The sequence below is a fragment of the Mastigoproctus giganteus genome, chromosome 13 (assembly GCF_048544385.1).
Source record: "Mastigoproctus giganteus isolate SK-2022 chromosome 13, ASM4854438v1, whole genome shotgun sequence".
Classification (NCBI taxonomy): Eukaryota; Metazoa; Arthropoda; class Arachnida; order Uropygi; family Thelyphonidae; genus Mastigoproctus; species Mastigoproctus giganteus.
Genome location: NC_143587.1, coordinates 11,472,778 through 11,498,675, shown reverse-complemented (window position 1 = coordinate 11,498,675; position 25,898 = coordinate 11,472,778). Strand labels below are relative to the sequence as shown.

Below are 25,898 nucleotides of genomic sequence, written 5' to 3'. Positions count from 1 at the left end.
ATTTAGCATCTATCGAAAACCTACAAACACTGGTATGCTTCTACATTATAATAGCTATTACCCGTTCACCTACAAAAGATCGATTATCTTTAATCAATTTCTAAATGCCTATAAATATTCGACGACGGAATCTGCTTTGGACTCAGAAATACAAATATTAACTAGCAGGTTCTTAAACAGGAGGTTATTCCATTGCCACAATAAACCGAATTAGGGTACAGGCTAAGGATAGGATATAAAATACTACACCAACCAACAATAGTAATATCAAAAAATACTTTATTTCTGTCCCATATGTTGAACAGTGGCACAAACAGCTTAATAGATTCTTTAAAGATACTGAATTTAAAATTGTGGCCAGGCCAATACGGAAGTTACACACTATACTGAACAATCGCTTGGTTCTTTCTGCGTTCGCAACACAAATTAATGATCTAGTATACAACATTTCTTGCGGCAATTGCGACCCGTCTTACCAAGGTTCAACACGATTTTTCTCTTAATATTCGTGTAAATTAACATGAAGCCTCAGTTCATGCTTCTCGTTCAGCAGCGTTAGAATTAGCCTTTCATGCCATTAACGAAAAGTGCATTATAGCCACAGTTGCTGATGCACCAACAAACCTAACAACAACATTAACGAAAAACATACTTTTTTATTTAACGAGGCCAAAATGCTTAATATTCAACATAATTATACGCGATTATTAATTGCAGAAACCGTAGAAATTAAATTACACAAGAATTCTGTTAATGTTCGGCAGCCATATTTGATCTCCAATGCGTGGACCTTTACACGCATGCGCGAAGACAATTAATCACTAAGTTTCAGGTTCAACCCTATTCGGTAATTTTCATTCCTGTGATCACGACATATGGTCGAAAAGCGTTGTCAGCTTCAGGAAGGAGTTTTGAATATTTTTGTTAGATTCTTTTTAATTGCGTTAAATTGATTTTTTAATTGCATTAAATTGATTTTTTAATTGTTTTAAATTGATTTGAATTGTGTTAAATTGGTTTTTAATTATTTATATTTTACTCTAATATACCGGTAAGTTGTTTTTTTTTTTTTTTTTTCGTTTTTATTTCTGGAGAGTATCATATGGAAGTGTTCTACGTACTATATTGAGGTAAACTCCTCCTATTATTTTACAAATATTAATATCAACGTAGAACGTATTGAGTATTACAGCTCTGATTCATACTAACTATACATTACTGTATGTGTATGTGTAAACATTTGCAATAAAGTTTGCCATGAATTTTTGATGTAAGAATTGAAGGGTATAATTGAATCATGCAGGTCCATTAAATACATTAGGTGAACTTGTTATGAATGCTTTGATCTGCTGTTGAACATATCACCACCTACCCTATGTGATTTTCATGACATTGTCTTTGCTCTCTCTAAATAATTGTGATTGACAAGGAAGGCAGCTTTTGCTAATTATTGATGGAAGTGTTACATTTTGGCTCTTCCAACTTCTATTAACACAAAGACTCCATTTGGTCACATAGGGTTATTCTGTACATTTAATTTCTTTGAAAATTCTTTTATTGATTTCTAAACTGAGGGAAGCTATCATCTCTGGGTTATATTATGTTTGTGTTGCTTTGAAAATGAAAAACCAGAAAGTCATTTAATTTATGACTAACTGAATTATTACAGCAAACTTTATCTACATGTTTGTACTGTGGCTCAATTAGTTGGTCTTGGGTAAAGGTGAAAATAAGAACATCCTATGGTGCTTTTAGCAACATTTCAGTGGTTTTAGTTGCATGCATTAACACTCATGCAAATGTTTTTTTTTTTTTTTTTTTTTGTTTTGTTTTTTTTTTATTGATGGATGTTTGCTAATCTGTTTCATTATTGTTTATTATATTTTCATAATATATAATAAATAACATTATTTATTTTATTTTTCTTATTGTATTAATTTGTTTCTGTTTATTTTATTTTTTATAAATCTTAGTATGTCCTTTTCACCAACTACAGAAAAAACTGCTAGTATGCAAGCTGAAAAATGAAATATTGAAAAGACTTGTTTCATTTCAAAATAATGTAAGTCTTCCTGTTTTCTGCATGAACAAATACAGTACATATAAAAAGCAAACATTTTTACCCTGATTAACCTTTATATTTTTACAAAAATTTCTTGCACCATAAATATATATACAATAGCTGCCTCCAGATAAGCCAAAAAAAAAAAAAAAAAAAAACTTTGCATATGCAATAGATAAATATCTGTTTATTTGAGTTATTTAATGACTTGGGATTTAAATAAAAATATTTTTGTGTAACCAATTCTGCTTTCTGCGATTGGGATATTTATCAGTTTTGCACTTTGGAATGAATATGAATCCAAAGTTAGACCACTGATAATTATTTGTTTTTCAATATCCTCTTTTCATAATTCATGAACATCATGTTTTCTACTAGGTATGGTTCCCCTCATTTGTAACTCTTCAGTCACTGTATATCCTCTGTTTTTTTCCTCAGTTTGAAAATGCTATGGCCACAGGACTTAAGACTAACTACAGTATAAATGAATTTTCAATATATAAAATATATATACAGTGGAACTTCTCTATTATGAACTTCTATTTAACGAATTTCTCTATATTACGAATTTTTTCGCAAAACGTTGCACCTTGAAACGAAATTACATGTAAAATTAACCCCATATAGCGAAGTGTTAGTCTCTCTGTAACGAATTTTTAAAAAAATTAGTAAAAGCATTTTTGAAGATTTTCAAGCATTTACTGCTAAACAGCCGCTCAAATATACGACTTCCTTCCTTTTGAAATTACGCATTAGCATCTGGAATTAATCATCCTTTTAGTGAATACTTGTGGCCATTGACGCCCGTAGGAGGGTCTTTGTTTCATTTTTGTTACAATTATAAAACCAAATGGGTTTTCTTAAAAGTGGTCATAAACTTTACAATAAATAGGATAGATTTGTAAATTGATGTTGGCTCAGGGGAAAACGAAATTCGCTGCAGTAAGCCTTTAGTGTGCTGCGGCGGCAATACGTAGAATGCTACCATAGACGGTTTTTAGTAACGCCTACTGAGTGACATTCGCTTCTCACCTTGACCGTACCATGTGACCTTCCTGTCAATCATTATATGATATGTCCGTTCTCATCTAACTGGACTCCCAGTAGATGGTTTTCATGAATTTTTTTTTAATTTCGTTCTTTTAGAACAATTTGTCATCAATCACTATATGCTCTTGTATTTTTTTATTTATTTTTTTTCTAAAAAGTAACATACAGCATACATTAACCGTAAATTGTCTTTTGTGTATATATGAATGAAAGTCGTATATATCTTCAAAGTGATTGATAGGAAAAGTCACGTGATACTGTTGAATTGGCAAGCGAATGTCATTGAGTAGACGGTACTAACAATTCACTATATGGCCAGCGCAGCGAAGTTTGCGGTGTATGTATGAGCAAGAGCTGCAGTCCAGTAATTTTTACATTTGCGGAAACAATGTCAAAGAGAAAGTGTTTAAGTATTAATGATAAAGTAAAGATTCTTCATGATATTGACCAGAGTTTTAAGAAAAAAGATATTGCAGAGAAATATGGCATACCTGCAAGCAGCTTATCTACGATTTTTTTAAAAAATCGAGAATCAATTTTAAATGCAATTGAAGGAGGAGCAGACAAGAAGCGAATTAAGTTGTGTATATACGAAGATGTTGATAAAGCTGTTCTAAAATGGGTGCAAATGATACGTTAAAAGAATATACCAATATCGGGTCCAATAATTAAGCAACAAGCTCTGAAATTTGCACAGTCCCTGTGACATACAGAATTTAATGCGAGCACTGGGTGGCTAGATAAATTTAAGAAGCGCCACAGAATTGTGGAAAAGGTTATTTGTGGAGAAAGTGTTAATGTAAGTGAAGAAGATTGCAACAGTTGGAGGAATAATGCCTTAAAGAAGATTTTGGAAGAATATGAACCTAAGGATGTTTTTAATGCTGACGAAATAGGTTTATTCTTTAAATGTTTTGGCAGAAAACAAAGCAAATAAAGAATCACTGTGCTAGTTGGAGCAAATATGACAGGAAATGAAAAATTAAGACTTAGTCATCAGAAAATCAAAAAACCCAAGATGTTTTAGAGGCACAAAATCTTTGGAAGTTGACTAAACCTTTAATAAAAAAGCATGGATGACCAGTGATATCTTTGAAGACTGGATATTAAAACTATACAAGTGTATAACAAAAGAAAAAAGGAAAATCGTGTTGGTAACTGACAACTGTCCAGCACATCCTGCCAATATTTCTGCCAAACTTAAAAGTGTGAAGTTATTGTTTTTACCACCAAACATGACGTCAAAACTCCAGCCAATGGCAAAACTCCAACCAAGGCATTATTAAAAATTTTTAATTTCATTATCGAAAGAGAATAATAATGAAGATTGTCAATGCATTATCAGAAAATAGAAACTTGGAGGTTATAATTAACCTTAGAGATTGCATCTCTGAACTGGCAAAAGTTTGGACAAACGATATCACTGAATACACTATTCAAAATTGTTTTTCGAAAGCGGGATTTGCATTGAATACAGAAGTTGAACATCAACTGGATGAACAAGATGAACTGCCCCTTTCACAACTGAAAAACTTTTGGACATTATTAGAATCGTCCTGAAACATCGGAAATAAAATAACACTGGATAGTTATGTTTATGTAGATCAAGATCTGACTACAACAGAACAACCAAATGAAGATGAAATACTGCTGAACAGTGTTAGGCGCGACCATGATCACGAAGAAATTAACGATGACGCTGAAGACACATCAGAACAACTCGTCAAGAAATGATTAACACAAAATGATTAATGCTTTTAAAACGGTTCGCATGGGTCTACAGTTTTGTGAAAATGTTCCTGATAATGTTTTTAATGCTCTGAACAAATGTAAGGTTTTCTTTGAGAATCAGAAAATTTAATTGTACTGTGCAAACGAAAATTAGATTTTTTTTTTAATTTGTGATACTTACCGGCAAAAATTGTGTAAACATAATTTAAATAAGTGTTTTTGAAATAAAATACATTAAAAATAAATGTAGATTCATTTTCTAATTAAATAACAATTTCTAATAAAAAAAGATTCTCTGTATAACGAAATTTCTCTATAACGAATTTTTTCACTGGATTTATCGAATTCGTTATAGGTAAGTTTGGTTGTATATATATGATCTTTATTGTAAGGTTCCTAGGTACACACAGGTACCCTGCCTTTACAAACCCTTCATGGCATTAAGCCAGGTGTGTGTGTGTGTTTAAATAATGACAAAAGTTAAAATATAATAAAATAAATTATATATATATATATATATATATATATATATATATATATATATATATATTTTTTTTTTTTTTTTTATCATATAATCTTGACTTGAATGTATATACATTAAGTGTTGTACTTCTTAACAACACTTAACGTATATACATCCAAGTTGAGATTAAATGGAGGGAAAAAAAAAAAAAGCAGTTGGTGAGCCTTTATTTCCTGAAAACTCCTTTTTCATTTTGATTTCTACTTATTTTACAGATATTTTCATTAGCTGTAATAGGTTATGGGAGCTGCCGACCCACCACAGCTCCATTGTTAGCACCACGACACAGGACTCTACGCCTGAACTGGGAGAAAGGACATTGGCACTGGACCTTGGATGATTGCAGATGGGTCTCTTGGTCCGATGAGTCCTGTTTCCAGTTATTTCGAGCAGACAGGAAGGTGCATATCTGGCAAAACTATTTCATGCTATTAGCATGATATAGTTAGAAACAGGAGTCATCAGATATCCTCATCTGGAGAATGCAACATGAGACCATGGTGTTAAGTTTGGGGACTGTTTTCATGTCATGCTCTAGGTCCTCTGATCACTTTTAACCAATGGCGCAGTGGAAATGCCTACCTTTCTGTTGTCACTGATCAAGTACATCCCTTCATGATGACAGTGTATTCAGGCAACTCCAGTGTCTATCAATAAGACAACATGCCATACTACGAGGAAAAATATATTTGCACTTTTTTGTGTGAAAAACTGATTATTTTAGTTTTTAAAGAGTAGTGATCCCTCCCTGGTGGTGTAGTGTACTGTTGGCCACCCAGATGCAAACTGCAATAAGCTAAAAGTGTGTGTGGGGTGGGGGGAAGTAGTTAACAGCAAAATTAGACCCTTTCCTTTAGTAAGCAAATACAAAGTACTTTCCTGGAAATTTTTATATATCCCATGATGCCCCCAAAGAATAAATCCAAATATTACCAGTACACACCTCCAGGAAAAAAATTTTAAAGGAAATTTCACCCCACCTTGGTTGTAACTTATTTTAGTTTGTATTTAGGTATCCTTCAGCAGTATAATATACTTACAGGGAAGTGTCACTACAATAGAAATCAGCCTGTGAACACACTGCACACTTGTACAGACGGTACAATGGCCTAAATTGCTTTTGCACATAAAAAAAAAAAAAACACCAGCAACAATGAGGCTATCATGGATTAAATTGTAGTGATCAGTTTTTCTTTCAGAGAAAATATTTTTAAAACTTGTTTTATTATGACATTTGAAATATAGAATGTCAGAAGTATAAGAATTCCTCAATGTTTTTCAGAAAACAGAACTGACTTCATCATGCAATTTTTTTTGACATGATACGGTGTTAGTCTGAGTTGCCTTGCTACTTATCTAAACTTAACCATCGGTTTCGAAAGTTGCTCATGCACAGCTATTAGCTTTTATCTTATTTTTTAATACATAATTTTAATTAGACAACTATAGAATGGAATGTGCACTTTCCTTTTTTAGGCAAATTTTAACAATTTTAAAGCTCATAATTTAGTAACTGTAATTTTTTTAAATTCATAATTTCTTTAAATTAAAAATAGCTACTAATCAAAATTTAAAAGTCTCATAACTACTATGTACGTGTTGAAACTTTCATCAAACTAAGCGGATTACTATGAGGTGAGTGCTGATAATTAAGCCAAGCTATACCTACGATCTAGTTGTTACATTACAGCATATAAGGATTCCTTAATATATCATCAGTGTAAACTAAACCATCAACTGATTTTTATTGGAATTACCATTTACATTTTGCATAAATGTCACACAAAATCCAATTCTAATAATATGTAATGATTTTGCATTCATTTTAATTTCTTTTAACACTTAGATTGCCCAGTATTAAAGTTTTCAGTTCTCAGAAAACTATAGCAGCTTTTTTTTTTTTTACTTTTTCCCTCAAACTTTAACTACTTTCATGCTTATTTTAATTCATATATTGTACTTATTATTTTTCCCCTTTTCACTAAGGTGTAATTTCTCGACAGCAACTAGTTCAGCATCTCATCCTTAATGAGCATAATAATTAAGAAGGCATTATTCACCTTGTTAAATTGTATGTCATTCTACACTGCTTAATGATATAGAACAAATTTCACTTGCACTGATTAGGGGACAGAATATTCTATCTTTGATGCCCTTTTTTTTATAAAAATAAGTTCTTGTGTGTATTTTAGTGCTGCAAAATAAAATTGAAATGTTTTCAAAGTCATTTTAATGCATTTCATTTGTTTAGTAATGGAAATAATTTTATATTATTATCTCTTTGTGAATATACTGATAGATTCACCAATTTTTCCTTTGTATTTATTTATTAAAAAGTTATATTTTCATATTTCAGAGTGAAGAATATCAATTTGGACACAATACCAAAAGGTTCTGTAAAATGTCAGTTCCATGTCCTTTAGCAGGTTGTTTATGCCAGACTTGCAATAAGGCAAAACAAACAAACAGTAGAAGTTTTACCATTATGTGCAGAGGAAAACCTTTATTACAACTAAAAGACAGAGTAGTTGTTAAAGGAAATTTATCTGGCACCATATACTACATTGGCCACATTGATTCAAATCCAGCACATGAAGATGTGTACATTGGTATTGCACTAGATGAACCAGGTATTTATACAAGTGAATTCTGAAATTTTAACTTTTTTTTTTTTTTTTTTTTATTTGCTAACTTCAGTGGAAATTAAGCCTGTGAATATTTCTAGAATTCTACTTATGATCCAAAATTGTCATTACAGCAGATATTAAAACTGAGTTTTCTCCCACCTCATTTAAGTTGGCAGTGCACAGTACTGCTACAAAATCTCAGTCTGTAGGTTATAAACTTATAGATTGGCTGAGAATATTTGCATAATGAAACAGATTTATTTCACAGTATATTCATGAATTATCATATTGCCAAACGCAAACATATTTCAATCACAGTTATAAACTTGCTGTTTTCTTAAATACATATTAAATAATACCACATTTCTGTTTATATCCCCCTTTTTCTTCAAGTACTGGAGAAAAGGGACTTGGGTGTTACGATACGGTCAGACATGAAATTCTCTGAGCATTGTAAACAGGTTGCAAGGAAGGCCCATGGTGTCCTATCGATGATCTATCGAACTTTTGCAAGTAGAGGTAGGGACGTGATAATCCCATTATATAAGGCTTTTGTTAGACCACACTTGGAATACTGTGTTCAAGTATGGAGACCGCACCTAAAGAAAGACATCAAGCTTCTTGAAAGGGTGCAAAGACGGGTAATGATGAGATTGGCTAAAGGGCGTCCTTATGAAGAAAGACTTCGAATATGTGGGTTGCAGAGTTTGGAAACTTAGACACCTTAGAGGAGATTTGATTGAGGTGTTTAAGGCTCTGAGAGGCATCAGTAAAATGAACGAGGACGAAATTTTCAAGATTATAAATGATGCTAGAACTAGGGGACATAAATTCAAGTTCCAGGGGGGAAATGTTTAGATTGGGCTTCAGGAAGTTTTACTTTAGCCAGCGAGTTATAAATTACAGGAATAAGTTGCCTTCATGGGTGGTAGAGGCCGACAATTTGGGGAAATTCAAAGATCATCTGGATAGTACTTTCGGGTAAGTGAAGCACACAGGATGATAGGTCTAATTTCCTTTTTTTTTATTAATTATTATTATTTATTTTTTTATTTTATTTTATTTTTATCATTGTTTTGTTCGGGATTTTTTTTTTTTTTTTAGCTGGTGCAGCATAAGCCATAGGCTTTCTTGCACCATGCGACCAACCATTACTAATACTAAAAACTTGTGTTCCTTTGGCACTGAAAGATTATTAATGTGAGAATGCTGTGAGATGCTGCCTTTCCCTCTCATAACAGTAGGACCCAAGAATACAGCACAGTGATATAAATAGTTGTGCAGTTATTTTTTGTGTTATATGGGCATGCATGTATACAGAGGAAATCTTATTGCTGCAATGTCTTAGATATCATTATGATCATTCGGTAATTTGTTTTTTTTATTGTTGATGAATTGTTAGGAAAACAAATGATTACTGAAACTGAACTATTAATGTTTTTCTTTGGTTTCCCCCCCTTGGTTATAAGCCATTTAGCAGGCAGACTAGAAATACAATGAGTCCATTACTACAACTGTGGCATATAAAGAGGTCTGGTATAAATAAGTATTGCTTTTAATGTAATGCCAGTTTAAGAATATTGCATGTAGACAATTTCTTTGGTAATAGCAAGTGAACTGTGTGATACTTTTCACTATATGAGTGCTGTAAACTGCAGTGAAAGTGTAAAATTTTTCATACATATTTTTGCAAATATGCAACTCATTGTCCTGTAAGGACAAACAGGTGGAGTGAAATAAAAGATACATATAAATCTTTGTTCCACTTTTGTTGCTAACTCTAGGGTTGTTTTATTTTATTATTATTTGTATTTCAATGCAAATTGTCAGCCCTGGTTTATTTCAGTATGGCTTGCAGGCCACAAACAATCATGTGTGTGACTGATGCATCCTTGCTATTATAAAATGTTAATTACCTCCAGAGCTTCTATCAATTCTGTATAGAATATAGTGTTAATTTATTCCTTATTCTCCTGAGTAGAACTGACCTCTCCCTTGCTTATCTGTAGTTCAACCACTTAACTGCTTTTGAGTTGCACAAAAAATAGTTTATCAGTGTTGGTATAACCATTCTTTGTGTAACATTCACGTACAAGTTGCCGTTAATTTATAGTGAAAGGGAACATGATGAATAAAGGTAAGAAGTTTATACGAAAGGAATTTTCTCAATTTATTGTATTTTATACAACATTTCTATAACTTTCAATCATTAATTTCACTGTATTGATTTTTTTGGTTGTTTGTTTTTAAACTAGTAATTTGTTTATATCATAATGTCAAGAGCATTTTCCTGTATGGCTGCTTAGCCAGTATAATACATTGCCATCTATCATTTGTTTAGTGGTGTTGCAGGTTTGACTCCTATTAATGATTGGTGGAATTTCTAACACCCTGTTTAGTCAAGGCTGCAGTTAGCCGAGTTCAGGCGGAGGGAATAGGATTTTTTTTTCTTGCGAGTGTTATTCTAGATTTTTAAGTCCGCATAACATGCAAATCAGCCCTTGAACACACACACACACACACACACACACACATATATATATATATTCTAGTGCTGTTAAAAAAAAATTTATTTATTTTTTTGCTAGGAGTATTGTACATAATATAAATGAATTTGAGCTCATTTTATTAGGTCAACCAATGCTAATATAATAGCCCTGAGAGAAACATTATGCCATTCAGAGATAAGGATGAAAATTTTCATTATAGTGTGTTTGAGAGAGAGTCTGCATTAGAATTATAGGGCAAATGATGCAAGGAATCAAGCTTATACAGCATCAGCAAAAAAAAAAAAAAAAAAAAAAACTGCCCACCTAACCTATCTCCTACAAGAATTTGTCTACTTTTTCCTTGAATTTATTAAAACTATCCACTTCCAGAACAACAGATGGAAGTTTATTCCAAAAAAAAACTTTTCTACATCTATCCTGCAATTATCCTTCCTCAATTTGAATTTATGCTCCCTCGTGTGTAGCCTTAGCAAGAGGAAGAATGCCATCAAAATTGATGGCATTCTTCCTCAATTCATTCAATACCTTAAACACCTCAGTCATAATCTCCTTCCAGTTGTCTAGTCTCTAGACATTGCAATTTGCAGAACTGCAACCTTTCTTGGTAAGAGCACCCTTTTTCTCCCTTCAAAGAAAGGTCCCTTCACCAATCACTTTGTCCTTCTCTGAACCCATTTCAGCAGATCTACATCCGGCACCTCTATAGCCAGGTGGGAAGGAGCAGCAGTGCGTAGCACACGCTTCTTAATTAGACCGGAGTTCGAGCCCGTCACACCACAAAATACGGAGGATGCGGAAAGGTCAGGGAATGACCACCGCATATCCCGGAGCAATGTTGCCTTAGTTGCTAATGCTCCTAAAAACTAAATAACAAACAGATCTACATCCTTCCTAAAATGAGGCCTCCAGATCTGTATGGCCTTGTACAAAGGGATAATCACCACCTTATCCCTGCTAGCAAAAGTACCTGTATATCATTGACAAAACCCCCTGAGCTGTCCTAGCTGCCTGTGTGCACTGCTCAGACTTCATATCTAACTGCACAATTACTCCCAGCTCCTTTCCATTTTCCACTACTCTGAGTGTAGTACCACACAGTTGGTATGTTAATCTGGGATTAGTGCTACTCATTCAGTACCCTGCATTTGTTGATGTTTAACTTCAACTGCTATTTCTCAGCCCTTTTTGCAGTAACTAACCTTGATTGCTGTTATTAACCACCCTGTCAACCTTTGTATCGTCTGAAAACTTACGCATTAAATGTGATATACCTTCATCTTGAGAGGGGGGGTGGGGATGGTCATGCTTCTTATCAAAAACTCCCTGAAATAACTGTACTGTTCCTAGAGTCAGCAGTTCAAATGGATGTTGAGTCTTTGTAGTGTGAGATGACCTACAGTAAAGTGTAGATGCAAGTGGGGAATATTAAAGGCCAAATGATTCTCAGGAATATGACAAACTTCTTTGGGCTGCTTGAATGAGCAGACAAGTATAATTGTCTCATTTCACATGATCTCTTGTACGTTGGAAATCATGGACTGGCAATATGTCATGTGGGAATTTTTTTTTTTTTTTTTTTTTTTAAATCTGGATGATTGCTATTTATTCTAGCATGTCAGAAAAAGTACAAGGGGATCTAATATTCTTGACTTGTTTTCATCAAGGATTTAAACTGCATCCAAAATTTATACAAGTAGCCAGTAGTGACCCTAGTGTCATTCATAAATGGGTAATATCCAAAGAAATCTCTCTGATCAAAGGGAAAGATGAGCTTCAATTATGGAATCTTTTATGGAAAATATAAAAAATCTATATATATGGAAAATATATAGAAACACACTGTTGGATGCAAGCCTTTTATGGATAGTATTCATATGATTTATCTTGGAAGCCACGGTTGCATTCATTCCTGTTCAAAAATTCCACGAAATAAAATTGCCAGAATGAATGATGAGAAGGTTAAGGGTTTGATTGAATAAAAAAAAAAACTGTTACAGATTATATATATGTGAAAACTCACAGATAGAATAAGACAGGCAAAAGCAGTGTATGAGAAATCCATTTTTCAAAGAGAGCTACTAAGAATGTGGACAGAGTTCTGCTCCGCTTTATTATAGGTGACTTTAATCTGCCCCATCAGAAACTTATGATGGCATCTTTAAATAAACTAGATGATTCTTATTTGTACCAGCATGTTAGAGAAAGTACTAGGGGAGAATATTCTTGACCCTCATCATTACTAATGATTCAGATGGCATCACAGAGCTTAAAGTACAGGAACCGTTGTTAGCAAGTGATCATGCAATCATCAGCTGGAAGAAGAAGAAAGATGTTGAGTAGTTAAAGGCACAGGTTTTAACTTCAAGAGGGGACCTTTGACAGTTTAAGTTGCTATGGGTGTCTCCGTAGCCAGGTGAGCAGGAGCAGCAGTGCGTAGCACACGCTCCTTGATTTAGACCGGGGTTCGAGCCCGTGACCACCAAATACGGAGGATGCAGAAAGGTCAGAAGTGACCACCGATCCCCGGAGCAATATGGCCTTAGTTGCTAATGCTCCTAAAATCCAAATAACAAACAAACAACAAGTTGCTATGTGGCATCTGTGAACTGGGCAAATTGCTGAGGGATGGCAAATACATTTGAATTATGGAATACTTTTAAAGAAAAAATCACAGAAGCCATGAAACATATAAAGCATATGAAAATTTCTTAAAGCATATAAAACTTTATAAGAAAATATTGCAGGAGAAAGAAGGATGCCAAAATGGATGACTGCAGAGCTGGCTGGTCAAACAGAGCAGAAAAATATAGCATGGGATAGATACAGAGCGATGAAAAGTATTCAAGCCTATAACAGGTACAAATTGATCCCTAATAGTACCACAAATAAGGTCATGAAAGCCAAGGCTGCGTATGATAAAGCATTGGTTAAGAGTGCAAAGAATGGGGACAAAGAATTTTTCATGTATATGAATACACGGAAGAATAAAGCTAATCAGATTGGGCCCTTGTGCACTGGTTGTGGGATAGTCTGAGACAACCATTAAAGCATCATCAAAAGAAGATATTGTTGGGATACCAGAGACGTGGTGTCACACAGATATAAGGAATGAGAACTGGAATTTGGGAAGTACAATGTGTACAGAAAGGATAGACAGGATAGGAAGGGAGGAGGGGTTATGCTATTAGTTAAGAAACACATAAAATCCAAGGAAGTGAAGCCAGTTGACATCGCTGGACAGTGCAGTGTTGATTCAGTTTGGTGTGACATAAGCATTGGGAGATCAAAATTGAGAGTAGGAGTGTGCTATAGGCCTAATGACTCTGATGAGTATAATAAGAAACTGTACAGGGAAATAGTGGGCCAGTAAATAAGAGAGTCTTATAAGGGGTATTTTAATTTCCCAGATATTGACTGGAATTTGTGGGTTGGTCACTCACACACTAGAAAGGCTTTTGTGGATTTATTGAATGATTGTTTTCTACATCAGCATGTTCGGGAGGCAACTAGAGGGATTGATACTCTTGATCTGATTATCAGTAGTGATCTTTATGCATTAAGAATCTGTAGATAAAGGAACCACTAGGTGGCAATGATCACAGTGTGCTGAAGTGGGATTTACTCAAAGAGGCAACTACCATCAGGGGTAAAGCGAAGAGTTTTTGCTTTTGTAGAGGCGACTACGATGGTCTGAGACAGTATTTAAATTCTATACAGTGGGACCAACTGATGATGATGTTACCAACAGCAAATTCAAAATGGGAAGCATTCAAAGAATTTATCTTGGAAGCTACTAGGCTTTACATACCAACTAAGAAATATTGTTCAAGATTTAGGCCTAAATGGATGTCAGATGAACTAATGAGACATATGGCAGAGAAGAAAAATGCATGGGATACATAAGGGGAATGCCAGAGATGAAGTAAACTCTGGCAGAGAGCTAGATGATTTTGTAATAACTGAGAGGAAAGTGGAGGAGAAATTGTTGAGGATAAACATAAAAAAAGGCACCAGGGTTGGATGGGATCTATCCAGTTATATTAAAGAAGGCAGAAAAGGAAGTAAGAAAACCCTTAGCCATAATTATGAGAGCTTCTTTGGACTCAGGGAAGGTACCCATGGACTGGAGATGTGCAAATGTGACCCCAATTCACAAAGGAGAATTAAAGGCTGACACAAGTAATTATAGACATCTAAGTTTAACTTCTGTTCCAGGAAAATTAATGGAGGCACTTGTTAAAGAAGAACTGCAGGATCATCTAGACAAGACTTCAGTTATAGCACCGACACAGCATGGTTTTGTTAAGGAAAAGTCTTGTCTGGCAAATTTGATTGGATACTATGATGCAGTTACAAAAGAACTGGATGCAGCGAATAACTTTGATATTATATACTTGGATCTTAGAAAGGCTTTTGATACTGTTGCACATGGAAGACTGCTGCACAGATTGGAGCAGTGTGGCATTGGAGGCAAATTGCTGCTATGGATAAAGTGGTGGTTGAGGGGGAGAAGATAGAGAGTGGTAATCAATGGACACTGCTCATTGTGGACTAATGTTATTAGTGGAGTCCCTCAGGGTTCAGTATTGGGTCCATTATTGTTTTCTGTATTTATAAATGATATTGATGATGGTATATCAAGCTTAATGTCCAAGTTTGCAGACAATATGAAGGTTGGCAGGGTTGTTAAGGGCACTATTGACAGTATGTTGCTGCAACAGGATTTGGAAAGGTTGAGCAGATGAGCTGAGAGGTGGCAAATGTAAAGTACTACATATGGGAAACAGTAACCCCAGAGTAACATATCAACTCTGTGGTACTACACTGACAGTGGTAGAGAATGAAAAGGACCTGGGGGTAATTGTGCAGGCAGATATGAAGTTTTCTGAACAGTGCAGACGAGCTGCAAGAGTAGCTCATTGTATCTTGTCAATGATATACAGGAATTTTTCTAGCAGGGATAAGGAGGTGATTATTCCATTGTATAAGGCAATGGTCAGGCCACACCTTGAGTACTGTATACAGGTCTGGAGGCCTCATTTCAAGAAGGATGTAGAGCTGCTGGAACGAGTACAGAGAAGGGCAACAAGGTTAGTGAATGGAACAAAGGGTTGCTCTTACGAAGAAAGGCTTAAGTTTTGCAAATTAGTGTCTGGAGACTAGGCACCGGCAAGGTGATCTGATAGAGGTGATTAAAGCCTTGAATGGTTTGAGCATGCTCAATGCTGATAGGATTCTTCCTCTTGCTCAGAATAATCACCTGAGAGGGCATAAATTCAAATTGAGGAAAGACAGACGTAGGATAGATGTGCGGAAATTTGCCTTTAGCCAGCGGGTAGTTGGTTGGTGGAACAGACTTCTGTCCCTTGTTGTGGATGTTGATACGCTAAATAAATTTAAGGCTCAGCTTGACAGGTATTTTGAACGAATGGCAGATACTATTTTCTGCAGCAGATTTTCTAGAGGCAACCAGAGAGTGTAATACTCTTGTTCTGATTATCAGCAGTGATCATTCGTGTTTTAAGAATTTGCAGATAAAGGAACTATTAGGTGGCAGTGATCACAGTGTACTGATGAGGGATTTACTTAAAGATACAATTACCATCAGTGGTAAAGTAAAGGGTTTTTGCTTCCGTAAAGGTGACTACAGTGGTCTCAGACAGATTTTAAATTCTGTACAGTGGGACCCACTGATGATGTTACCAATGTTGAATTCTAAATGGAAAGCCTTCAGGGACGTAATTTTGGAGTCTATTAGGCTTTTCATTCCAACTAAGAAATACTGTTCGAAGTTTAGGCCTAAATGGATGTCAGATGAACTAATGAGACTCTTGGCAGAGAAGGAAAATGTATGGGATGCATATAAATTATCAGACGACACAGAAACCTATGGCTGATATAAGCAAATCTGGTTCAAGTCACAAAGGTGATTAGGCAAGCAAAGGCAGATTACGAGAAATCTTTGGCAAAGGATGCTAAGAAAAACAGCAAGGATTTCTTTACTTATATAAACTCTAAAAGGAGGGGATGAATCAGATTGGTCCACTTGATATTGATGGTTCGACTGTTGATGATCCTGCTCAGATAGCAAACAAACTGAATGTGTATTTTGCATCTACATTCACACATCAGTTATTAAGGATGGAAAATGCCAGAAGTTTATCAAATTGTATCAGGGTGCGTAATGATTTTGTAATAACAGAGCAAAGTGGAGAAGAAATTGTTGAAATTAAACATAAGAAAAGCACCTGGGGTGGATGGGATCTATCCAGTTATTTTTAATGAGGCTGCAACGGAACTAAGCAAACCCTTAGCCGTAATTATGAGAGCATCCTTGGACTCAGGAAGTCCCCACGGACTGGAGATGTGCAAATGTATCCCTAATTCACAAAGTGGGATCGAAGGGTGACACGAGTAATTACAGATCAGTTAATTTAGCATCTGTTCCAGGTAAAATAATGGAGTCACTGGTTTAAAGATGCATTGCAGGATCATCTAGACAAGACTGCAGCAATAATTCAGACACAGCATGAGTTTGTTAAGGGAAAGTCTTGTCTGACAAATTTGATTGAATACTATGATGTGGATACAAAGGAACCGGATGCAAAAAATAATTTTGATATCGTATACAGGTGACCCCCGCTTAACGCTGATCATTCGTTCCGGAAAAACAGAGCGCTAAGTGAATCCGCGCTAAGCGAGCGCCGCTTTCCCATAAGGTAACATATGTATTTGTGAGCTGCGGTCGGTGCCATAGAATATTTCCTAATCAATAATAAACGGTAATGAAAAGATGCACAAATGTCGGTCAAAATATTTAATATTCAAATATTTGCACATATAAAATATTCTGCATTACATACGTATAATTATGTGGTAACTACTTGCGTCTCAAAAGTAAACAAAATTCCAATTAAAATAATAAATTTAATTGATTTAATTTAATGGATGAATTTAATCATGAAAAATGTGTGGATTTTGAGTTGAACTTTGGCCCTCTTCCAAATAAACTAAAAGGGGTATTAATTTTAAATGGCCTGCAGCGTTACCACCCAACAATAAAGTCAACCGATCCTTCGCCGCTTTGAAACTTGGCATGTTTTTTGTTCTTTCAATATGAAACTTCTTTTAGGCATTCGTTTCCACAAAAGTCCTGCTTCATCTATGTTAAAAACTTGAGAAGTATAACACATAATACCCCTCTTCAATAATTTTAACAAGTTCTTTTTTGAAAGTTTCGGCTCCTTAATCTGCACTAGCGGCTTCTCCCGGGATTTTAAATCTATTCTACCAGTTTTAAATGGTTCCACATTTTTTTTTTTTTTAGGCGAGTTTTCTTCAGATCATCGTATTGGCTAATCTCTTTCTCTCTCTCTCTCTCTTTTTTTAATATTTAACTTAACTGAATTCTGCATTGGAATATTATCTTCAAAAAAAATTAGTCTTTCCATTTCAATCCTAATAGCCGGTCTAGTCCTAGTTGCTTGCAGTGGAACAGCTATCTTTCCCGCTGCTAAAATTAATTCTTTATTTTTTCATAATTGTTCTTACAGTTAAATTTGCGAGTCCTAAATTATGGCACACATCCGCTTGTCGTTGGCCGGAATCGATTCGCTTCAAAACGTCTAATTTAATTTTCAAATTCAGTCTTTTTCTTACATTTATAGTCTTCGTACTGCGCCCAGACGTTGTTGCATTTTCATTCCTGTCGGTCATTATTAGCTCTTCGAAAATATAACTGCGTTGATTGAATTAATTATGATGCAATGTTCAAGTAAACTGTCCGTTACGCACGATGTCTAATACTGTACTGAGTGATGACTAACTAGACTTCGGATAAATGCATATAACGCAAATATTACAAGCAATATATTTGATCATTTTTTAAAATGTTGATCTCGGAACTACGTAACAAATGACTGTACTTAAATTAGCGCGAGAGAAAATTTCACTGAGCGTGGGAAAATTGCTCAAGTCGGCGTGGGAAACGTTTTAATGCTGTTTTGCTATTCATTTTCAAGCTATCGACTCCATCAAATGAAACGGTTTCGTTAAATATGTCAAAAATGTAATCTGTAAAAGAGCGTTATAGTGATCTGTGACAGCGTTATAGTCATATACGGGTTATATTATAAGAACAGCGTTATAGCGAATCAGCGTAAAGCGAACCGCGTTATAACGGGGGCCTGCTGTACTTTGATTTCAGGAAAGCTTTTGACACTGTTGCACATGGAAGACTATTGTACAAATTGGAGCAGAATGGTATTAAGGGTAAGTTGCTGCAATGGAGAAAAGGGTGGTTGAGTGGGAGAAGACCAAGAGTGGTAATCAATGAATGCTGCTCGTCGTGGACTAATATTATTAGTGGAGTCCCACAGGGTTCACTGTAGGGCCCATTGTTGTTTTGTATATTTATCAATGTTAACGATGAAGGTATATCAGGCTTAGTGTCGAAGTTTACAGGTGATACAAAGGTTGGCAGGAGCTTCTTAGGATGACAGGCTACAAGTTCATTTTTGAAGAGGCATCTTCTGACTGTTACTGCACTTGCTGACCCTCTTGTATGTTTTTCCCATTCTCTTTTCAGTTCAGACGAAGAAGCTTTGCAGTTTTTAAGTCATAAGCACTTCAAAACCTGGTCTTGTTTTGGCATAAAGACTTGTTTGCATCCGGTTCCTTTTTTCCTATCAGCAGAACCAGTATTCTTGAGTTTGGAAAGGAATCTACTTAATGTCGACTGATTACAAGACACTCTATAAGCAATATAATTGATAAGAACATCCTTCCTCATGTAAAGTAACAATAGCTCTCTTTCTTCATGGCGTGAACTGCACATAACTCGCCATCCTGATTCAGTCAAGGAATGACTGCAAGTCTTGCAGAGCGTGCTTATATAACTAAAAGTAACAGCTGATGGAATATTACATCTCGTACACCTGCCAATCTTATCTGATGCAATCTGTAAGAATTATTGCCATATACCTATGTTATTTGGATGACAATTGCAATTTTAAGGGTTATGCACTTTTTTTGAACACTAGTGTATCTGTTTTCCACCTAGTAACACAGTGGTGTGTGATGAAAAAGACATAGATGTTAATAAACAATTAGATATTATGAAAGTTACCATGCAATGGCTAGAAAAGCATGTCATGTCTATGATTTATAGTGCCTTTACAAGTGGGCAGAAGGATGTCATTGTCCCTCTGTATAAAACTATGGTGAGATTGCATTTAGAATATTATGTTTAGATCTTGGAGGCCATACCAAAAAAAAATATAAAAATACAGAAGTTCTATAAAGGATTCAAGGAAGGACAGTCAGATTGGTGAGTGGTGCTAATCCATGTCCATATGATGAAGAATGGATTTGAAGGTGTGGATTGCAAAGTTTGGTGACTAGATATCTTGTGGAGGGACTTAATTGAGATGTATAAAACTGAAGAAGTTTATGCAGCATCAGCCAAAAAAAAAAAAAATCACACCATTCCCTCCAAATGCCTGTCCAGTTCCTCCTTAAATTTATTCAACCTATCAACTTCCACAACGACAGATGGAAGTTTGTTCCAGCAATTAACCATCCGCTGGCTAAAGGCAAATTTTTGCACATCTATTCTACATCTGTCTTTTCTTAATTTGAATTTATGCCCCCTTTGGTTCGTAATCTGAACAAGTGGAAGGATCCCATCAGAATTCAGCATGCTCAACCCATTCAAGGGCTTATACACCTCAATGAGATCACTGCGCAGGTGCTTAGTCTCCAGCCACTGCAATTTGCAGAACTTAAGCCTCTCTTGGTAAGAGGATCCCTTCATTCCCCTCATCAATCTTGTTGCCCTTCTCTGTACATGCTCAAGCAAATCAACATCCTTCCTAAAATGAGGCCTCCAGACCTGGACGTAGTACTCAAGGCACGGCCTGACTGTTGCCTTATACAGAGGGACAATCACCTCCTTCTCCCTGCTAGCAAAATTCCTATATATCATTGACAAAACCCCATGACCTGCCCTGGCAGCCTGTCTGCATTGTTCAGAAAACTTCATATCTGACTGCACATAATTACTCCCAGGTCTTTTTCATTTTCTACCACCTTAAGTGTAGTACCACACAGTTGATACTTTTCTCTCGGGTTACTTCTACCCATATGCAGTACTTTGCATTTGTCGAGGTTAAACTTCAGTGCCACTTCTTAGTCCATGTGCCCAAATTATCTAAATCCTGTTGCAGTAGCACACTGCCATTACTGTCATTAACAACCCTGCCAACCTTTGTATCATCTGCAAACTTCGACACTAAGCCTGATATACCTTTATCAATATCATTGATAAATATACAAAACAACAGTGGACCCAACACCGAACCCTGTGGGACTCCACTAATAATATTAGTCCACGAAGAGCAACACCCATTGATTACCACCCTCTGTCTTCTCCCACTTAACCATCCTTTTATCCATTATAGCAACCCTCAATACCATTCGGCTCCAATTAATGTGGAAAGTATCTTCTCACTGATAGGAGAGATGGGAACCATGCAAAAAAAATTATAGTGCACAAATATCACTAATCTTAGGGGAGTAACAGGAGGCTGGATTTTATGAAGTTAAGCTATGGGTAGGATGTTGTAGATCACAAATATTCTTCCATGGTGGACAAACTGGTGAGAGTGGTAAAGTTCAAAATGATTCCATATTCATTTTTGGCTGTGGAAAAAATAATGAATGATTGCAGATTATTATTATTATTTTTTTATCTATTTTTTTTGGTGGATGCTTCCTTGCTTCACTTTATGATCTTCTTTGTTGTGGTTACCAGATAACATGGTCAGTTAGGCATTATATTACTGTATCATTCATATTTTTTTGTGGCTATTTACTCACTGCGAATTACTTAAAATTTCGATTTCAAATACATGCATTAATTTTGTTTATTTTTAATTTTTGTTTTTTAACCAAATTTTTTTCAGACTATTTCATAAAGCATATTGAGAACTATTTCATTATTTTAAGAATTAAAAAAAAAATTTTTTTATAAGTTATAGTCATTGTAGTATTAAATATCTCAAACATTCAAAAGTGCATCTCATTTAAAGAGTGACATTTTCTTTTTCCCTTTGTTCTATTCACAGTTAGGGTTTGCATACTTTGTAAAAATAATGCTTGTATTTATAAATTTCTGTTATATGATTTAAGTATTGTTGTTTTTGTTGTAATAATTGATAGCATTTCAATTTGCAGTAGGATATTGTAATGGAACATATAATGGGAAGAGATATTTCAGATGTTCTAATTGGCATGGCATGTTTTTTCCATTCTGCAGCATTCAAACTCTACTTAGGTAATTTATGAAACTGTTATTATTTAATATAGTTATTTAATTTTTAATTCAGTCCTATTGTATTGAACAGTTACCAAGATAACATGGTCAGTTTGATTTTATTTTATATTTTAATAAGTTGAACTTTTTTTTTTTTTTTTATTGATCCGTACAAAATAGCAATGTGGTGAGGGATATGTCAAAAATGTTTCGAACTTAATCCTTTTGTATATGTATGTGTGCCTTATTTTTCTATGGTAAAACTTTTGGACTATCAGAAAATGTTCTTAAGATTTAACAGATCACTTTAGCATGACCATGAGCAGTCACAAGTGATGCAAGAAAGCAAGCTTACATAGCATTAGCCAAAAAAAAATCTCATTTCACCTATCCCAGCAGTGAAGAAAAAGTGTATGGGATTCATATAAAGTATCAGGTGACACAGAAGCCTATGGCAGATATAAACTAATCTGTAATCAAGTCACAAAGGAGGTTAGGCAGGCAAAGGCAGATTACGAGAAATACTTGACAAAGGATGCAAAGAAAAACAGCAAAGAGTTCTTTACTTATGTAAACTCTAGAAGGAAAGGGATGATTCAGATTGCACAACTTAACATAGATGGTTCAACTATTGATGATGCACAAGTAGCTAATAAACTGAACTGAATGAGTATTTTGCATCTACATTCACACATGAGGAGTTATTCAAAGAGGGGAATGCGAGAAGTTTATCAAACTCTAACAGGGAGCTAAATTATTTTGTAATAACTGAGAGCAAAGTGGAAAAGAAATTGTTGAAGTTAAACATAAAAAAGGCACCTGGGGTAGACGGGATCTAACCAGTTATATTAAAGGAGGTAGCAAAGGAAGTAAGCAAACTCTTAGCCATAAGAGCTTCCTTGGACTCAGTGATGGTCCCTGTGGACTGGAGGTGTGCAAATGTATCACCAATTAGATTTGTTAGTTTAACTTGTGTTCCCGGTAAAAAATAATGGAATCACTGGTTAAGAATCATTCCAGGATCATCTAGAAAAGACTGCAGTAATAATTAAGACACAGCATGGGTTTGTTAAAGGGAGGACTTGTCTGACCAATTTGATTGGATACTATGTTGTGGTTACAAAGGAACTGAATGCCAAAAATATTTTTGATATCATATACTTGGATTTCAGGAAAGCTTTTGATACTGTTGCACATGGAAGACTGCTGTACAAATTGTAGAGGTATGGCATTAAGGGTAAGTTGCTACAAATGATAAAGGGATGGTTGAGTGAGAGACGACAGAGAATGGACACTGCTCTTTGTGGACAAATGGTATTAGTGGAGTTTCCCGTGGTTCGGTGTTTGGCCCATTGTTGTTTTGTGTATTTATCAATGATATTGATGAAGGTATATCAGGTTTACTGTCCAAGTTTGCAGACGATACAAAGGTTGGCAGGGTTGTTAACGATAGTAAAGACAGTATGCTACTCCAACTGAATCTGGATGAGTTGGGCAAATGGGCTGAGAAGTGGCAACTGAAGTTTAACATTGACACATGCAAAGTACTGCATATGGGTAGCAATAACCGAAGAGAAATGTACCAACTGTGTGGTACTACACTCAGGGAAGTGGAAAGTGAAAAAGACCTGGGGGTAATTGTGCAGTCAAATATGTAGTTCGCTGATCAGTGTAGACGGGCTGCCAGGGCAGGTCATGGAGTCTTGTCAATGATATATAGGAATTTTGATAGCAGGGACAGGGAGGTCAGGCCACACTTAGAGTATTGTGTACAGGTCTGGAGGCCTCATTTTAGGAAGGATGTAGAGTTGCTGGAACGAGTACAAAGAAGGGCAACAAAGGGGGTGCTCTTACCAAGAAAGGCTTAAGTTCTGCAAATTGCAGTGCCTGTAGAGTAGGCACCTGCAATGTGATCTGATTGAGGTGTATAAGGCCTTGAGTGGGTTGAGTAAACTGAATGCTGATGGGATTCTTGCTCAGATTAAGAACTTGAGGGGGGGGGGGCACAGATTCAAATTGAGAAAAGACAGTTGTAGAATAGATGTGCGGAAATTTGCCTTTAGCCAGCGGGTAGTTGATTGGTAGAACAGACTTCTATCTTTTGTTGTGGAAGTTGATAGCCTAAATAAATTTAAGGCTGAGCTGGACAGGCATTTGGAACGAATGGATGGGTGAAATGGGAAGGTGGGTTTTTTTTTTTTTTTTTGGCTGATTCTGCATAAGCTTGCTTTTTTGCATCGTATGCCTCTGATAATGCTAATCTGCACTGGGATATGTCTAGGTGCTTTTAATACTGCTCCAGGAACGGATTAATCATGATCCAGTCAATTTGGTCTCTGACCACGTTTTGTTGCTGTCTAGGGGGCGACTTCCATGTATAGAAGGAAGGTGTCATAAACCAGGTGTTAGCAATCATCAAGTTCTCCTCTTGGAAAAATTGTATCAGCTGATTCCCTCTTTTATTCCTTGCTTGAAGACCAAATTCTCCTACAGTTTCAACAGATCTGCCTTTTCCAACCTTACGAGAAAGCATATTGAACTTAGGAGATGTCCTTATTGTCAAAATCCATGATTTAAAAACTATTAATGTAGGATAAAGAACATGCTAATTTGACAATTGAGCAGTTGGAATCTGTAATATTCTTTGTTGAATCGAAATTTAACTTTGATGAAGCAGATGGTATATGCTGTGTTCAGCATAAATCTAATGAACCTTATCACCCTGACTATTAAATCAACAGTAAAGTTTCCATTGGGTCGTGTGGTTTGGGATGCATAATGAACAAAGGAGTGAGCAGAATACAATTTGGAAGTGGTTCTGTTAATGGGTGACTTAATGCAAAAATTTTAAGAGACTCTTCTGCCTGTCATCAGAGACCTCTCCTAAAGAACAGAAAATTGTTTTGCAACGTTACTCTGCACCTTGCCACACTGCACATAAGGTTGTTACAACATTACATAATCATTTAATACAATTTCAAATATGGTAATTTTAAAACTGTTTCAAATGCTGTTTTTAGCTGAAGTTTATGTAAGAATGCAATATCTTATCCTTGTCATGGCCAGGAAATAGTCCAGATTTCAATTTAATTGAAAACTGCTGGAGTGTTATGGGACAGAAAATTACTGCGAAAAAGTCATCAGTCGTCAAGCAAGATAACATTGTGAGCAGTGTGGCAAGGTGCAGAGTAACGTTGCAAAACAATTTTCTGTTCTTTAAGAGAGGTCTCTAATTAAAACTTGTGTTGGGCCAACAAAATATTAATATGTTTAGAAGACCTAATGGTATCAAAACCATATTTGTTTTCTGCTGGTATAAATTTTTTTCATCTTATTATTGTAATATTAATTTCAAACAGTGATCACAATAAAAAGGTGTTCATATGGCCTGCAGTGCATTTTTGCAATTATTTATAAATAAATATGTCTAAATAGTTATTTTTTATCTATAAAATGCATAATCATTTTATTCTGCATATAACAAATTCAAAGCTATAGGAACGTCATGATTTCATTTAGAATGCTTGTTTGGGGGAAAATTTATAGTGATGCAATTTCTCTCTCTCTCTCTCTCTCTCTGTCTGTTTTTACACGTGTAAAAAAACACGCACGCATGTGTGTAAAAACACACGTATATATTACTTTATATGATGTGTATATACTATTTATTATTTTTTTTAATTTCAGGTTGCCACAAATGAAAACAGTATGCTGAGACTCTGTCTGTTTTAGACAGTATAAAAACCAGTGAAAAGACATTTTTATCAAAATGATTTATCTTTCTGTTTATTTATTATTTATTTATAATTCTTGTTCATTTATGACAGTTCAGTAGCATTTGGTTACTGACATGGGTATACTTGACATAATTGACTTGTACTTTTTGTAAGCATTTGTAAAGCCAAGTTTAATTAAATTGTAATCATGTGACAGATGGTACATTTGAATTAAGTTTTTCTTGTTGTCTTTATGAGATCTTGATATTATGTGGAATTTGTTTGTCACTCACATTTGCATAATACTACATGAACAAGATGCACTTACACATGCAATGGCCTTTTTTACAGTCTTGTATCAGCAC

At 35.2% G+C, this 25,898-nt stretch overlaps 1 protein-coding gene across 1 annotated transcript in view; it reads left to right on the top strand.

Annotated features, from left to right (window-relative positions):
- The window catches only part of LOC150075762 (uncharacterized), an 85,999-nt gene extending 60,467 nt beyond the window's left edge, over positions 1–25,532 (top strand). Inside the window, exons 5-8 of the mRNA XM_090387873.1 lie at positions 1,974–2,062; positions 7,723–7,996; positions 21,739–21,838; positions 25,505–25,532. Of these exons, the coding sequence (XP_090243999.1) occupies positions 1,974–2,062; positions 7,723–7,996; positions 21,739–21,838; positions 25,505–25,532 (491 nt within the window). The remainder of the gene's footprint in view (positions 1–1,973; positions 2,063–7,722; positions 7,997–21,738; positions 21,839–25,504) is intronic.
- The last annotated feature ends 366 nt before the right edge of the window (positions 25,533–25,898 follow it).